Raw genomic sequence first — 18,852 nt, forward strand, 5'->3', positions numbered from 1 at the left:
GCCCTTTGGCACAGCAATCAGCGACGTAAATCACTGTACCGGTTAGGCGTTGAAAATAACATCTCATATTATTTATTGGAAGCGCATGGATGAACGTTTTTCGTATCACATTACTGAAATGATGTACTATATATCTTTGCATCATAATTCAATTTTCTACTATTTTACTACATGAGGAAACTATATGGCATTCGAATACGGGTGATGCCGTTTGCAATTTGTCAAACATTTTTTTCCAATGGTGGCTTAAGCCACTACTAAGGTCGGAAATGGCGATCTCTTTATTATGGAGGCACCTAAGAGATTTGAAGGGCTACCTCTGCCTCCTACAAATGGGACGGATAAATTATATCCCTGCTTTCTCAGGGAATTTGAACTCGGTCCCTTTAGTACGGAAGTCAGAGTCATTAACCACTTTCCTGTCTGCGTGGCACTTGCTAAGCAACTTACTGTGGAATTAAGCTCTTTTCAGTGAACCGAGTATTTGTTATTTTATTTTAGTAGGAAACTGAAAAGTTTCAAATGACTGCATGGTGTTCATATTATACAGTAAAAAAGATTTGGTCGCAGTAATTACAACAAATTTATCCGCCGTTACTCTGAGAAAAAAATGGTTCCATTCAAAATCTAAACTTTTATTTACGTACCAGTACTGGCGATTTATCTGCCATCTTTCCAGCATCTTGTGAGCTTTCTACATTCAAATTTAAATGATCTCAAGTAAATTAAGCAGAAAGTTAAGCTATTAGCCTTCGCTGCAATGCAGCATGAATCTACTAAATGATACCTATAACGATACGGATCTTTAATGAAAAATATACAGGTCTTCGAACACACACTGGTAATTGAGAGAAATGAAAGAGCCCTTGCTCCTAGTCTTGTCTAAAAGGACTCCTTTGTGTAAATAAATTTTTAATTAATTTCTCATTAAACCTTAGGGTGTACAAAATATGAATCAATCTCCCTATTGCAAATTTCACTACATATGTTTACTACATATTTTCTAAATTACATTCAGTTACATTCTTAAAATCTGTTGTACTCTTACTCGTATTTGCTCAGCAACAATTCCTTCACGTCAAACAATCAAGGCTTTCAGTTTCGAAAATCTTTGAAACTATGGGGCAGATGCTCAAAATTAGGTACCCTGCATTTTCAAAACAAGAAACGGAAAGCTTCTTTTTGATTCTAAGTAAATTTGTGAGAATCATTTTAATTACATCTTCAGTCGATGTCATATATTGAAATAAGCTAAGAATATTTCTTTTGAGTCATTATCTTATACAGTGTCGAATCTAAGAAATGTATTGGCCTAAAATGCATTTTCATTTCTATTAGATCTTTGATTTGCATTCCTGCATAATTGGATTCGTATTATCATCATGAGTTTGGAATGCCTTTATTTGACATGTGCTTATAAAATAAGCGAGTTTCTTTGCATTCAAAGCGCCGAATTAAGGACAGCGCATCATCAGTTTCTGTATACAGAAACAGATGACCAATCTAAAACTTCTAGCGATTGCTAAAATTGTATTGTTTATGGCTTATTACTACTCGTTCCATTTTGGCTAAATCAATTTATTTGGAATAAGTTACTTTGGAATTTATGTGTTACTTCGGAGGGGAAAATAAGATATGATCCGATTACTAAATTACATCTTAAGTTAAACATTTTTAAAAACATATGAAAAGAAAAAAAAATGTAACAAAACACCAAACATTTTCAGATGTGAAGAAATATTAGACTCAGACATGGATTTTAAAAACAAATTCACTTTTTATTACAAGATGCATCTTAACATATTTCTATAAGTAAATTCTTGCTTACATAATACAATGATACTTATATTTTTCTGTATTTTTTATTATAATATTTTTCAAGCAAGATATTGTTTATATTTTCAAACTTTTATTTGAACATAAAACAAATTAAAAACTGGAATCAGTATGGCTATGAATAACCTCAGATAAATAAATTTGCAACTATTTAAAATTAATTTCTCAAATTATATGATCCGCTATAGTGTTGTAATATTTCTTTGTTTTCTACACTAGTATTTGTTCCAATTTCTGCTGTTCTTGTACTATTGGAGTTTTCACACCTGTTTTTGCAGAAGGGAGAATGGGAACTGCATAATTGAAAGGAGACAGTATAGATGCTGGAGGCAAGTATTGAGACTGATCTAAATCTGTAAGTTTCTGTTGCACACTCTGAACATCCCGACTTCCAAAAGCTACTCCCGCAGGTTTCGGTGCGCTTTCAGATACAATTTTGGTAACTGTCGTTTTGGAAACAACTGGTTTGCTTGGGGCTTCAGCTTGATGAACTTCAGCCGAGTGTTTTTTCCCAATTATTGTTTCTTTTACTTGAGTTAATTTAATGATTTGGGGCTGGGATGGAGCGCTATTTTCAATCACTTCATCAATCTTTATCTGAGATCCATCACTTAATTTTTCTTGACTAGTAGGTACATCCACTAAAACTTGGCTCGGATTTGTGGACAATTTTGATTGCTCTACCTGATTGAATTTAATACTCGGTTCTTTTACTTGGAGTGCTTCCTTTTGTATGATATCTTTAGTATGGAGTTTTTCCTGCAGTACTGGTGATTCTATTTTACTTTGTAAATTCAATTTGCCCGTTTCAGGTTTCCTCAGGCTAGATGCTTGTGAGACTATTCTTGATGAACCTGAGATTGACTGAGCTGAGCTTCCATAAAAACCAACTTCGGGAGCAATTTTGTTTAAATTGCGCCTTTCTGCTTGAGCTAATCCTATGTTTCCAGCACCTGAATGAGATATCTGAGGTGATCTCGATTCTGTTGTCGAAGGTATTTTTAAAAGTTCTACATTTGTTAAACGAGAAGCTGTTGCAACTCTACCAGTACCTGATGCTCCCTGTATTCCAATATTTCTCAAGCTCGTTGTAGGTATACCTGCTCTTTGACTTGCACTTCTAAGATCAGCCGTTCCGCTGATAGATAAGAGTGATGGCTTCGGAGCATCAGAAAGTCTGACATCATTTGCTGCTTGAGAGTTACGTCCTCCTGAGTTTCTCTGACTAACTCCTAGTGCCCCCGAAGATGGACCGATACTAGAAGCTGTTAAAGAAGAAAGTTGAGATCTTCTCACATCAGCTATTATGCCATCTATTCCTCCAGATGAAGCGTCTAATATTAAATTAGGTATTCTTCTTTTCAATGCTTCCGAACTACCAGCCCCACGTTGATAATTCGGATCATTTCTGGAAATAGGGATGCCAGATATTCTTTGAATCGACGAAAGTTGAGAACTCGTCGAACTTGATGCTCTTCCACTTACTGTTCTTTGGGTTTGTACTGATGCAGGTTTTCCACTAGTAAACAAAATCTGAGAGCCACCAGCTCTTATCACCGACTGATCCTTTTGAGGGGCACCAGATATTCGAACTGCCGGTATTCTAGCTGGTTGTTGATATTTTAATGGTAGGACAGAACCTCCAGGTCTTCTTTGACCAGATATTTGAGAGCGTATACTTTGCTGAATTCCTCTGGGTTGGATTTGGATTTCACCAGGCCCTCCTCGAAGAAGTACTGAATGCTGAGCAGCTTCTATACCAGATACCGTCTGACCACGTGTTCCAGAAACAGCCACTGGAATGGAACCAGAAACTCTCCTATTAAAAGTTGCTGCACTTCTAGTTGCTTGCTGATTAGAAGTTAAGCTTTGCGAAGCAATAGATCCAGGTAAACGTTGGTTCCTCAACAGCTGGGAAGCGGCACTACCTGATGATCCTACTCTTCCGCCAAGTAAATTCTTATCATCATCTCTCTCAGCTACTCCAGTTATGAAACTAATTTGAGGCCCTTCAATCCCAGATCCTGGTTGAGAAAATATTCCAGATGAAATTCCTTCAGCTATACCATATGTTCTTCTACCTGAAGATGTTGAACTTCTAACTGCTTGTTGAGAAGCGGATGACGAAGCACCACTTCCAGATATTCCCTGACTTCTTGAAAATTGAGAACTGCTTACTCCAGTTCCTCTGTGCGTTAATTGAGCTACTGTTTGGCGCTGTGTTCCTTCAGGCCTAATTCCTCCAAACACAATTTGGGAGCTGTCAATGACAGGTACTGCCGAGTCTTTCCCTTCAGACAGACTTCCAATAACTACGTCTGGTGCTATTCGACCAGAAGACAAATGTCTATCTGCTTCTTGAGTAATACCTGAGGAGGGGAAAATGGGGGCACCAGGTGTTATTTGGCTTCTTGATAACTGAGATCTGGGTATATTTGTTACTTTTGACCTTATTCCAGATATGCCGTGGCCTGCATCAGATACTCCTGATGTCAATAAAATTTCAGAAGCTCCGATACCAGATATTCCAGCTGAAGTTCCTGCAGATGAACTAAAAGCCTTACGCTCTGAGGCCACGAAACTTCTAGTTGCTTGTTGGGATGTTCTGATTTTTGGTGCACTAACACCAGAAATTCTTTGACTTGAGGAAATCTGAGAAGGACGTGCGCCAGAGAAACTCTCTCTCACTCCAAATTCTTTCTCACTTCGTCTTCCTGGGGATACACCTGGCACAGATGCCGTTTGTAGACCTCCAATGAAAGACGCTGATGAACTTCTTACAGTTTGCTGGTAAGGTAATGGTGAACGTGAAACAGATGCTACAGATAATCTTTTGTTTGTTTGAAGTTCAGAGGTACGTATTCCAGCCAATCCCTGGCTGACTGCAGGAGATATTTGACGTTGAATTGCCTCCGGTTTTCCTAACGAAAACAATATCTCTGGTCTCTCAATGCCTGATATTATCCGTTCTTTTCCTGCAAGCTCAGTTATACCTGATGTTGTTAAACCTAAAGACCCTGATGATCTAACGGCTTGTGTAGGGATAGATAACGATTTTGAAGCTGGTGCTGCAGGTTTTCTTTTTTCTGGTGACAGCTGAGACACGCGTATATCTGCTGCTTTCTGGGTCAGTCCAAGTGCACCTTGGGCTTGGCTTGCTCCAGATGCTACTGTTAAGCGAGGCGCAGGAATTCCAGCTAATCTCTGTGTTGCTGGAATTTGCGAACTACGAATTTTAGATATTCTGCGGTCATATGCAGACTGTGACTGAGGTTGAGCGGGCTTAAGTGCTCCCGTTGTGAAAACAATTTGCTGTCCTGAATCACCTAATCTTGCTTTATCCGCTACGTCAAGCCTCTTTCCAATAGTTACATCTGATCTTGTTTGACCCAAAGACGCTGAACTTCTAGCTGCTTGTTGGTTTGAGGCTAAAACTTGACTTATAGGAGCACCAGGTATTATCTGCCCCAATAATAATTCAGAACCGTGTATGCCTGTTGCTCTTTGGCTCACACCAGGTTTGCCTTGGGAAAGACTTGCGCCTGATACTGCTGGCCTGAACAAAAGTTGAGAACCACCGACACCTGATACTGACTGACTAGAAATCCCTTCAGGGAACTTTAACCCTCTGATGCCTAAGCCTGCGTAACTTCTAGTTTCTTGTTGGTATCTTGTGATTTGTTGCGTAGCAATACTGGGAGATCTCTGACTAGACGAAATCTGAGAACGACGTGCTCCAGAGAAACTTTGCCTTACCCCAAATTGCTTTTCACTTCGACTTCCTGGAGGTCCGTATACTGTAGGCACAATTTGTGGACCCCCTATGACGGATAATATTTGTCCAGGTGATCTAGATATAGTTCCTACAGATGTTCTTCTGCCTAACGTTGCTGAACTTCTAACACCTTGCTGATAAGTATATGGTGAGCTTAAAGCGGGTGCAGAAACTCTTTGGCTTGCTTGCAATTGAGACGCACGTAATCCCGTCAATCTCTGGCTGACTGCCGGTGATATCTGAGCCTTAATTGACTCAGGTACTCCTGCTGCGAACAATATCTCTGGTCTCTCAATGCCTGATATTATCTGTTCTTTTCCTGCAAGCTGAGTTATACCTGATGCTGTTAAACCTAAAGACGCTGATGATCTAAAGTCTTGTGTAGGGATAGATAACGGTTTTGAAGCTGGTGCTGCAGGTTTTCTTTTTTCTGGTGACAGCTGAGACACGCGTATATCTGCTGCTTTCTGGGTCAGTCCAAGTGCACCTTGGGCTTGGCTTGCTCCAGATGCTACTGTTAAGCGAGGCGCAGGAATTCCAGCTAATCTCTGTGTTGCTGGAATTTGCGAACTACGAATTTTAGATATTCTGCGGTCATATGCAGACTGTGACTGAGGTTGAGAGGGCTTAAGTGCTCCCGTTGTGAAAACAATTTGCTGTCCTGAATCACCTGATCTTGCTTTATCTGCTACATCAAGCCTCTTTCCAATAGTTACGTCTGATCTTGTTTGACCCAAAGACGCTGAACTTCTAGCTGCTTGTTGGTTTGAGGCTAAGACTTGACTGATAGGAGCACCAGGTATTATCTGCCCCAATAATAATTCAGAACCGTGTATGCCTGTTGCTCTTTGGCTCACACCAGGTTTGCCTTGGGAAAGACTTGCGCCTGATACTGCTGGCCTGAACAAAAGTTGAGAACCACCGACACCCGATACTGACTGACTAGAAATCCCTTGAGGAGACTTAAACACTCTGTTGTCTAAGCCTACAGAACTTCTAGTTTCTTGTTTGTATGATGTTATTTGTTGAGGAATAACACCGGGAGATACCTGACTCAACGAAATCTGAGAACGACGTGCTCCAGTAAAACTTTGTCTTACCCCAAACTGCTTTTCACTTCGACTTTCTGCAGATCCGCCTCCTGTAGACACAATTTCTGGACCCCCTATGACGGATAATGTTTGTCCAGGTGATCTAGATATAGTTCGTACAGATGTTCTTCTACCTAACGTCGATGAACTTCTAACAGCTTGTTGATAACTTAACGGTGAATTTGAAGCGGGTGATCCCGAAACTCTTTGGCTTACCTGAAATTGAGAGGTACGTATTCCTGTCAATCTCTGACTGACTGCCGGGGATATCTGTGGTTGAAATGTCTCAGGTACTCCTGCTGAAAACACTATTTCTGGCCTCTGAATGCCGGATATTATCTGTGGTTTTGCTGCAGACTGTGTTATACCTGATGACGTTAGACCTGCTGCTGGTGGTTTCTGCTGTTGCAAATTGTCACCTAGAACAAAATAAATACCACCCGATTTAGAATCAGCCGATCCACTTTCAATGCCTGTTAAGCGGCTTGCAGTGATTGCTGTTCTTCCTGCTGAAATTTGTTTTTGCAAATTTGGGCCTCTTAACGTTGTTGAAAGAGTTCTAGCCGTCTGTAGGCTTCCCGAGGAAGCTGCAGAACTGCTTACTTGATTTAAAACTCTATCAAATGGAGCCTTGGGCCTAATAGATCCTGGTAAACCTGCAACTGGTGAAACTAGTTTATCCTTCGGTAAAACGGGAACCACTGGTGAATCATATTTGCCGCCTGAAGTCAGAAGACGAATACCTGCTCCTTGAGCGCCAATCTGATTTGAACTTCTTTGTCTAGGTATTTGCCCTATATTTCTAGGGGCTGTGCCTGAAGTCAAACCTCCAGTTGCTTGCAAACTAGATTGTCTTCGTACTGTGGGTAATTTTCGAATCTGGTCTCTCGTAGTTTGGCGTGAAATTGCAGTCTGTGATCTCAGTACTGGTTTTATTTCTGGAGAAGCTCTAGAAATGCTTCCACTTCCTCCTGCATTCTTTTGTATTAGCTTTTCGCTACTACTGTGCAATTGTATGCCTTGATTTAATCCATGCCCAGCGATTCTTATTTTATCCTCCAGTCCGCTACCAGCAATATTTGCTAATCCAGGAGGCAAAACAATGTAGTGTCCTGAATCATCTGAAGTTAATCCCAATTTCTTAATTATATCTTCATCCAGAATAATATTTCTGTTTCCACCTACGAGTTCACTTTGAGGATTAGCTGTTGAACCTCCGCTTGGATTTTTGAAAGTCTGAGCTTGAATGTTGAGGCTTTCACGCTGTTGTCCTGGGTTTACTTTTGGGATTTCTTTTCTCACATCACCCAAGCTAAAGAGTACAGCGCCAGAACTAGAGCCCCCAGTTTTCTTTGCAGTACTTGAACTAATGGAAGATGGATGAAGAAATTGTTGATGTTGAGACGACAAGCCTCTTTTTATTCCAGAATCACCTGCAGGTTGAGAGCTTTTAACTCCTGATTTTGGAACATTTATTGTTTTCACGCCACTTTGTTTCACTCCTGAGCTTTCTGCAACTACACTCTTAATACTGCTTTGTTTTATTTCAGCTGACGGAGACGCTATGGATTTTATTTCACCAGCCTGAAGTATGGTTGTTGTCACCTTCAGAGGATCAGATGTTTTAACACCACTAGGCTCTGGTTCTAGAAGAACTTTTTCCTGAATTTTCTCCTGACTCTGTGGAAGAACTGCTGTATGATGCAGTGCAGGTAAAGCATGTGCTTTTCCAGCATGATCAATTGTGTCTTCAGCAGCATCTCGTATTGCTTCAATTGCTCCTAAAATTAACATAAATGCTTAAATGTGCATCAATTAACTTATGGAAATATATTGAAAATAATAAAAAGTGTTTCTAATTATAGAAAGTTAGTTTTATTGTCAATTAAAAGAAATATACGAATTGTTTTCAATACAAGAAAAACAATATCATTACTAGATTTTTTTTTCATTCAATACCTCTGATTGTTGTAAAAACATAGTAATTAGAGAATGTGACATATTTATAATTTTTTTCAGAAATTTAATTAATTTTAGTTGATTTAGAAGCATAAATTTCATTCTTAAAGAAGTAATCAGAGATCGTTTTCTAATTTCGCTAACCAAATGGCTGAAATCCGTCAGAAAAGAGAAAACATAAAGACTTAAGTTGAGACACCATCTGGAGCTTCGCTTTTTACATGCTTATTACAAATTTAAATTTTCACACTAAAAAGAATACTGAATATTATTTATTTGTCAATATGGGGGTGCATCTTCCACCTCTGTCTGCTTTACTTTCGTTGTATGGGTATATTATGATAGAGTAAAGCACAACTATAACGCATAAAACTGAGCATTAATCATATGATTTCTTGAAATATTCCTCACAGCGAAGTTATCTACCTCTAAACTTTCTGAACTTGATTTAATTAAACCACTTTTGACAATGTCTGGTATAAATGGTAGGAATATATTTTTCTCTTTGAAACTGGCAGTTAAACTATCGTCACAGATATAAGGAAAATGTATTTTTTGAAATTATCACTTTTGACACTCAACTTGCTTATATTTTTTCTTTTTCTTTTTTCCTTTTTTTTTAATTCGAAAACTTAATTTTTCACTTAAATATATTCACTTTATTGTTACAAGGAGGCTATGCACATATGTATGAATTTACTGCAACTTTCTTTCTGTCTCTGGAATTTATATTATTATTCAGAATTTAATAAGTCTGTTTTTATTCATAAATTCCAACATCTCGAGGAGACTTCAGTTTTCGTATTTTTTATGATTAAGAATAATTAAAAGCCAAAGTAGTTTTTTTCTCTCCTCGAGTTTAAATTTTGAATCATCTTATAGCAATGACTTCATTTTTACGCGCATTTGTGTTCACTGAAAAAGTAATATCCGAAAACAAAAAAGTATTGGTTCGAATATAAGATGATTTTACCCTGGGGAAAAAAATGCATTTGAAGAATATAATTTTATGCCCAAGATTTCCATGTACTGAAGCTTTCTTGCCAGAATCCTCACTAGTACCATAGCCTGAACTTTATATCAGTTATTAAAGTATAGCTAAGTAAATACATTTTCTTTTAATTTAAAAATTACAGATTAGATGATAATTTAACTAAACATACTTTTTTATGTTACGCTGCCCAGTGAGGTTTCCAGAATGGCATTTTAAAACGAAAAAAAAAAATATCCTACTATATTCCGATCAGACTAAAAAAAATTAGAAAATAAATTAATAAAAATTAAAAAAAAAACTCTGAAAGCTTTCAGACATTATATCACGCCCAAAGGGGCGTTTTTTTATCGTTTTGTGTGTTACCTTTATTTATTAAATATCATGTTCTTCACACTTTAACCATAAAATTCAATTGAACAGCAATATCGCGAAATAATTTAAAAAGAGCATAACTTTAGAGTTTCCGATACACAGACTCCTGCGTTGGAGATAAAAACTTTTTTTTTTCGTACAGTGTTGCCATTGCTCGCTTTGAAATGGTGGAGTTTGTTAATCAAAAATCGGTTAAAGTTTTAGAAAATGTGAAATAGATAATAAAACAAATTCCAAATTTGGGCTTCCAGATGCCCATATTTGAGTGGAGAGCTACGTTATTCAGAATTCGATGTCTCTAGGTACCGTTGTTTCTTCACAGTGAGAGAAACATACATAAATTCACGTGGATTCTTCATTATTTAATTTCTTTAAGTATAATGCAAGGCTCTAATAATTGGTGGCAACAATTTGAAAAGTGAAACGCCGTTAATAGTGAACCAACGCAAAATACCAAAAAGAAATTAATAGCTCTTCTTGGCAAATCGACCCTTTTGTCTAAGAATTAATGAAAAATATAACAAAAGGGTAAAAAATTAAGCAACATTAAACGTTCAATCATGTAAACTATATGCGAATTAGTAATACAAAATAAAGCAACACAATAATATAAAAAATACAACGCAAGAATGAAATAAATACTGAAGAGAAAATAAAATTTTAATATTTTTTGGACAAAAAGCATTCTTCGGTTATGACCGAAATGTCTTGTCAAAAAAAGACGTGCTGTTTCTCTCAATTTACTTACATCACCTCTTTATTGGCTAAAGCTCACAATATCGATTATTCTTGTTTGCTATAAGGAACACCACTTTCATATTCTGACCAATAATAAATCGTTAATAACCACGCCTTCTTCAGGAATGGTTGCTGTTCAATGAATAATATTATAGGTTTGGATTATTAACTTCTAGACTATATATATTAATGAAATCATAATACTTTTTCCCTGTTATCCAATTCACCGACTGAACCACGTTTCAAACACAAAAAAAGACAGGGAAAGCTACAATTTTCCCCGTGAAGGCTGAATATTAAAACACGTAGTGTATTAAAATCAGGTGCTTGCCCTTGTTGTATTATTAGAGTTAGAATATTTCTTGTTTAGCCAGTTAATAAAAATTTACAAAGATACGTATTTGTGCATACGTATTTTGCCCATTATACGTATTATTGAATTACTTCTTATTTATTATAACTCTTTTTCTAGATATTTAGTATTGTATTAAAGCGTAAAAAATATTTTTTCTTTAATTTTTGATTTCAAATAAAACGCGTAAAATTAGGCAGACTTAACTTATTTATAACAATAAAAAATTTATTTATGAAGGAACATATAATTTATTTGTAACATTTTCTCTTCATATGGCTTTTACGAGTGAAGGGGAAAACTTGAATGTCACTAAAATTCATTAATGAGAAAATGTATCTCTGATTTAACCTTCAATTTTAAAAGAATCGAATTATGAAATATTGTCAAAGCACTTATGCTTGTTCCAAGAACTAATATTAGGGTTTTTTAGTTTGCAGAATTTTTAGTAGCTTTTTCTTTGTATCCTAATATGTAAGTTTCCTAACTCCCGATTCAGGTTTTCTTAACTCTGTAACTCTAAATCTACTATTTTTTTAGCCGAGAAGGGCTGTTAATTTCGTTTTGGCATTTTGCGTGGATTCACTTTTCAAACTTTTGCCGCCAAATATTAGAGCCCTGTATTATATTTAAAGATATTAAATAATGAAGATGTATGTATGCTTCTTGCATTGTAATAAAACAACGGTACCTAGACCCATCAAATTTTGAATTACGTAATCTTTCACCGAATATGGGCATCTGGAAGTCCTAATTTGGAATTTGTTGTATTATCTATTTCATATTTTGTCTCACAATAAAGAATTTTTAATTAACGAACTCAACGGTTTCAAAGCGGAGAATCGTAGCACACTGTACGAAAAAAAAAAAATTAATATCCAGCGCGCGAGACTGTGTATCGGAAATTCTAAAGATATGAAGAGAAACACGCTAATGTGACAATCAAAATCGTAAAATCAACCTTGTATTTAGCGTAGGTATAATGAAACACTCAAATTTCAAATTAGATTTGAGTGACTCAAATTAGACTTGTATTTAACGTAGGTCATTATACCTACGCTAAATACAAGGTTGTTTTTACGATTTTGATTCTAAAGATATGTTCATTTAAAAATTCTTTTGCGGTATTGCTGTTGAATTGGACTTATGGTTTAAGTACGAAGAACATGATATGTAATAATTCGCTTTTTGTACATTCATTTTGGTTCTTATTTAACGTTATTTAGGAGAAGTAATTTTCTGCTCCAAATGGTCGGATAGTTGCTCGTAAATATTCGTTCAAAACGTGGCCGAAATCAATGGACATTGAGTAATCTCGTCATCAAGAACGTTACCCAGAGCGTACCACAGGAGATAGATCAATATTATAAGAAGGGAGGAGGAGAGGAAGCCGGTCACATGTAGCTAATCCTTACACTAGAATTGAGGAACTCACTCCTGTGGTCATCTTCATATAGTCATTTTCCACCATTTGTTTTTCATCCATGGTCATTTTTTACTAATGATTAAACCGTCCGTTGAGACATTTAGAAAAAACGTAGTTTTTGAACTGTCCTGACGACTTTTTTATTCAACCAGTGACTGATTGGATGAAACTCCTGAATTCTGTTATTAAGGTTCGATTAAACAGATTTCATATAAACAGAAAGAACATATCATCCATAACTTACGAAAAGAAGCTGAAAGCTTTACCGAAACCATATTTCATAAGTGCATATCTGTATCGCCACCGAGGGAGTAGCTTCGAGAATGGACTTTTGGGTGTCCAGTAATATTTCTGTCATTTCACATGACCTTTGCCGTGCTTTAAGCAAGATGGTTGAAAATGTTTTACTAAGCAGTTTACTGTGCAAAATACTAATCAAAGCATCTTGGATTTCTTGCGAAAATTTTCACTGCGAAGTTCGATCAAATATAAACATAATTATATATAGAAATAGTTCTACTATTTACATGCTTAACATTAAATGCTCAGCATTTGCAGTCTATATGAAAACGATGTTATATAATAACAGCCATTGCACAGAGTTAGTCAAAGTGAAATTTCCTAATTTGCATTCCTACACATTTAGTGTGTTAGATTTCATATTCATAACTGCTCACTTTCTCTGTACAAAAAGTACTTTTCAAACAGAATGAATTTATCTTACTCTCAACAAATATGATTAATTTATTCGTATACTACTTTTAATGTTAACAATGGGTATAACTAGATCATTCACAATATATACGTTGTATCTTACTTACACTTTCAGAATAAAAGCAATGCAAGCATTGAGATAAGAATATACCAGATTCATAGTAACACTTCCACTTGTACTAACTCCACTTCCAGTTGCTCTCAGAACAGAATATAAAATTATGTATTTCAATTCTCTGAATGCACAGGTGTTAGTAAATGCATAGATTTCGAAGCAAATTATAGCTTGAGTCATTTTCTCGATATAAAGAGCGATAATATTGCCCCAAACTTGAATCCGAATACCAATGCGTGTGCGAAAGTCAAATGTTGAGGCTTAAATAAACTTAAACAGTGAAAGCACTGTGAAATTTTCTACTAAAATGATAGTACCCTCTCTACACCATGCATTTGTAACTGCGAAACAAACGCAAAATAAAAAGTAAACAACAAAATGCGTTTATATGCAGTTTCAAAGATTTAGCGTCACAAGAGAAAAAGAATCTCATTGGTCCATTTTTGAAAACCTCCCTCAGTGGCGATACTGATGTGCATTCATGAATTATGCTTACCGTAGTAAGCTTGATAGTAAATTTACCATAATAAACTTTAGGTAGTACCTAAGTTAGTACCTAAGTTTACCCTAATAAACTTATGTACTGTCTGCTGAACTCTCAATCTTTATAGATTTACAGCACCACTTTAATCTTGTTAGACGAAAGATGTCTCAGTACTTTTAAATAATGTCAGCCTTTAAATTAAAAATGTATAGGGCAGATTTTTATTTAAAGTGTCAATAACAATGTAATCTGCGCGAATGTGAACAAGCCTCACAATACAGAATTTTGTAGGAAGGATTTTGGGGTTTACTGCTGAGCGGAGGGGATTCATGAATGCCAAGGATCGTTTCACGTCGCCTTAATTAGTAAACTCAAAAATGAGAAACTATAATTGTAGTGCACTTTATTAGATTAACCAGATTTACTTAGTTAGTAAGTCATAATAATTTGTTCAAAGTAGATATTTCTTTTTGTTCTTTCCTTTCGTACAAATATTTCTCTTCTGCCCAAAAGCTGCTTTAAGACGTTGTTATTCTTGCTGTAGTAATAAAAAATAATTTAAGAAAATCTTGAACGTCTTGAAATGGAAGAAAAGAATTAGAAACTAAGTATTGTTTAAAGCCAGCATATTTGTTCCTCCGGATGCGTCATGTCCTTGACCCAATGCTCGACTCCCACAGATAGACCAGAATATGTAAGCAAAAAATCGTCTCACCTCTCGCTTCAAGGCAAATGGTAAATTTGGTGTAGCAAATGGAAGCTGGTTCGATGACTTTGAGGACTCGAATTTGATAAATTCAAAATAAAGACCGTAACTAATTTTTACAACTCGGATTTTTAAAACATTCTTCAGCATGAAGCATAGCAATAAAATGTTCTGAAAATTTTGAAAAAGACATACCACATGATTCCTTTCATATTTACATGTTGAATTTCTTATTAAGTACTTCCTGAGTTATTTATTACTGAAAGAGTTCTTAAATTGAGATATTATTAAAAAAACTACTTCGGTGCCAATCTTGAGCTGTCAATTACACAGTTAGTCAATTATCAGAAGAAAAATAGTAATAGATTGTAAAAATGAAAGAAGTGATACAACAGCAGACAGTTTTTACGTTTTAAATAAAAATAAAACAAAAATCTGTGACCTGATTCTCTTTAGAATTAGGTTTAAAGATTGAAAAGATTTAAAAAATGGAGTCTTCTGAATATGAGATATTCTAGACGACCAAAAACATTTTAATAGAAATTTTTAAATAATGGGAAATAGTTATCTCTATGTAAACTAAACTGAAATTCTTAGAATATGGAATTTTAAACACTGAACCTGTAGAGACATTAGGTATTTTTGGAAGCAGGCAAGATGAAAGATGAGCAAACGCTTTCGCCGGTAAGCGAACCACGAACCTCTGGAATACCGGCCCAGCGTACAGAATCACTACACAACGAAGGCACGCTAGGAAGGCGGGAGAAATACCTTATAAATCCTTTGATGAATAAGGAACTAATATGAATTTCATTTTAAAAGGCATTTCTATAATTTATTTACACACAGGCATTATTTAGTCGAATTTTAAAAAAAATGCGACTTGGCGTATAATGGATCTAACAAATCTCAAGCCACTGCGATATTCCATTTATATTGCTTATTTACTTCAAGCCTTCACTTTGCGACAAACTATGTTTTTTCTCGTGTAAACGTAAAATAAGTGATTTTATTGCATTTCTAACCCAAAGGGGCATTAGCAGAGAAGGTCTATTAGTCTAGAAACGGCATTTTGCTTCGAATCTCTATAACGTGCAGCTATATCTATCGAACTATAACGTCAATTCCCTGTATCGCTTTTCAAATTGTTACCACCAAATATTATCGCCTTGTGTTATGCTTAAAGAAATTAAATAAAGAACAATCTGCATGAAAGTATGAATGTTTCTCGCATTGTGAAAAAACAACGATACTTAGGGCCATCAAATATTGAATAACGTAGTCCTCCACCCGAACATGGGCACCTGGAAGGCCGAAGCTTGAATTTGGAAATGGCTTTATTATCTGTTTCATACTTTTTAAACTTTAACGATTTTTGATTAAGAAAGTGATGATTTCAAAGCGAGCAGTGGCAACACACTGTACGGAATAAAACATTTTTATTTCCAGACGCTTATTCCAGACGGAAATTCTAGAGATATGCTGTATTTAAATATTTTTAGCCCAAAGGAGAGCTAGTCCAAATGCTCTCGAATCGTGTATTTACGTGCAAATAAAAAAAAATATGAAAACTTTTAGACCTTTTTTTTTTTTTTTTTTTTTTTTTTTTTTTTTTTATTTTACCGATATATCTCCTCTTAAAAAATTCTTATATGCGTATATGCATTAAAAGATTAAATGGAAATCGTGCATGTCGTTTCTTCTTTTAAATAAAATATTATTCGAAATCGTTGTTTTTGAAATAAATTTAGCATACAGAAATAAATAAATAAAAGCATACAAAAGACTGCAATCCTTACGTTGCTACAAAATTTTATTGTCCTTTTTAGAATTTCTTTCATGTGTAATATTTCAAAAACATTTTCGAAAAATTTACAAAAAATACTAAAAAAATATAAATTTTAAAAACAAATAAATTACTGCGAATTTTGTTTAGATTCAACTTATTTCGAATTGTGAAAGATAGTATCAAGTAAGTATAGTAAAAAAGAGATACAAATAAACATATACCAAATTGAATTAACACTGATTACCTAAAATTTTGAAAGCTAATTTTTTAAAACCTACTCTTGCGATTTTTGCAAAATGTGATACTTTGGTACAAAGAATCGTAGAATCGAAATATGCAAAAAAAAAAAGGTGTATCATTTCAGTAAAAGTCCGATTTTATGTCAAAATACTAGCTAATCAGTGCTACATTTAAATCTAATATATATCCTAATTCGTGCTTTCGAGATATGAAAAACGCAAATTAAATTTCTTCAATCGGCCCAGTAGAACCGTAGCTGACCCACCAGCGGCCGAGCGGTAAAGTCGCTGAACACTGGTAGTTCGGTCCGAGGTTCGAATCCCGCGAACGGGCTGGCTGCATGGGCGTTTTCGTGGTTTTCCCCATGTGTAACGTGTATACGAGCCAGTTTCCCTTAGAAAGTCCTCCACGAAGGCACCCGTCTTCTTAGGCAGATATCCTTCGAGAAGTTGCCAGACTTATATAAACCAAACTGAAAAATGTGTCGGAGCACATTCATAAGATACTGTACGTAACACATAATGTTAAAAAGTCATTTATAAATCTGGAGATGTAAATGTTAACATTTTACTGTCATCGAAAAATATATGTTTTCGCAGATTATTTAGTCTCGCAGTCAAAAAGTAGGTATTTCTTTTAAATGTCTCATCTTGTTGATAATGTACTTGGATAATTAATACAGCCTAAACAGACATTTTGATATGCAGTGAACCTGAATAGAAAGGTAGAGTTGTAATTTCTTATGCCAGATAGATTGACAGCAGTTTCGTTTTTAAAGACATCATATATTCTTCCTGAAAAAGATAAACCACTTTGAGGTTATCACCAACTGTCTTTAATTGAAAATCTGAGAAAGAATCTCTATGCAACTCCCGTATTAGTTTCTTGTTTATCAGTTCATAAAATTTTGTATATTTATTTTTTCTTCCTTGTACGAAGTAAAGTAAGTATTGTAATCACGAAAAATTCCGGATTTCATATTTCAACGAAAAATATCCATTTTGACCTCTAGCGAATACATCTTAAAGTTTTTGTGTGACATTGTTACATAAGGACAGAATAAAGAACTCCTTTTCCCAAAACGAATTATAAAACTGTATTAAAATGGAAAGAGATATTTTCGAGGCGACTGTACCTATGTATGTATATATCTCGCATAACTCAAAAACAAGTAGCCTCAGAACGTTGAAATGCTGTATATAGGACTGCTATAACATGTAGTTGTGCTCCTCCTATTTTGGTTTCCATCGGCCGCACCAAAAGTATATAAATATATGTCTCTATATATCCACTCTGTTACGCAGCTCAGTGAGCTCAGTGTTTTTATTTTTATATGTTGGTAAATTGTGCAATTTTTGCTTTAAAAATGATTGAAATATGTTCTTCTTATCTTCCGGTTAAGGTTTTTATGCCTTTATTTAATCTGTATGCAATAATTGTAGAATTATCAATAATTTAAAAGTTGTTTAAGTGCAGCTAAGCCTAATTTTTTTACCATAGCAGCTATATTTGTTTACATTTGAAACTTAGCAGAATAGTGAATTAAGTCTTTCTGCAAGTGTGTTTTTGCCGAGTGGGAGCAAAATGAAGCTTTTAGTTTTAGTACCGAATAAACTGTCTCCTTTCCTGCTGGCGGAATTGCTTGTTTTTGCTTAGAAATTGTAATTTTAACTAAGATTTTTTAAAATTGTTTTAACTGCATTTGGTGTTTTATTTTTTTCTACATCTTCCAATTTTTAATGAAGATATTTTGAGTTTTTATGTATTTTTGCCTTCAAGTGAGAACTGAGTTAATTGAATGAGAAATATAACTGTAATGAAATTAAAGGAAATAAGTTTAAATGAATTGCAGAAAAAAGTGCGTGTAATTTAATATTCCGTACAAGGAAGTCATATGGTGTGCACATCAGATTCTTTTTTATTGAACATAAAAACGCTTTTTATGTTGAACGCATAATCGTTGCCTTTCGCAAACTAAATTTCTTGAATTAAACTACTAAACTACTAAAATTACTAAAACTACAAAATTTCTTCAGTAGTCGAAAAATTACGTAGATGTGATTAAGATATATATTATGAGAGAAGATGAATACAAATTCATTCATACTAAAGCCCATAAATTTAAATTAGATTTATTTTTTAGAATGAAAATATTATTTTAGAGAATCATATTTATTACAATTTATGACAATATTTTTCGGCGTGAAAAGTATTAAAAGTGGATCAAGAAAACTCCTTGGAAAGTGAAGACTATTCACATT

The 18,852-nt window shown here is 35.1% G+C and overlaps 1 protein-coding gene and 1 long non-coding RNA gene across 2 annotated transcripts in view; one reads left to right on the forward strand and one right to left on the reverse strand.

Moving 5' to 3' along the window:
* The window catches only part of LOC146996951 (uncharacterized), a 311,932-nt gene extending 303,542 nt beyond the window's left edge, over positions 1 to 8,390 (forward strand). The window contains exon 3 of the long non-coding RNA XR_015041818.1: positions 8,253 to 8,390. This is a non-coding gene — a long non-coding RNA (uncharacterized LOC146996951). The remainder of the gene's footprint in view (positions 1 to 8,252) is intronic.
* Positions 1,758 to 18,852, reverse strand: part of LOC118190018 (uncharacterized) — a 39,754-nt gene continuing 22,659 nt past the window's right edge. Inside the window, exon 4 of the mRNA XM_035360700.2 lies at positions 1,758 to 8,483. Within this exon, the coding sequence (XP_035216591.2) occupies positions 2,047 to 8,483 (6,437 nt within the window). The 3' untranslated portion in view covers positions 1,758 to 2,046. The remainder of the gene's footprint in view (positions 8,484 to 18,852) is intronic.

The sequence above is a fragment of the Stegodyphus dumicola genome, chromosome 6 (assembly GCF_044657685.1).
Source record: "Stegodyphus dumicola isolate Sdum_Otavi_A_Nest chromosome 6, ASM4465768v1".
NCBI lineage: Eukaryota > Metazoa > Arthropoda > Arachnida > Araneae > Eresidae > Stegodyphus > Stegodyphus dumicola.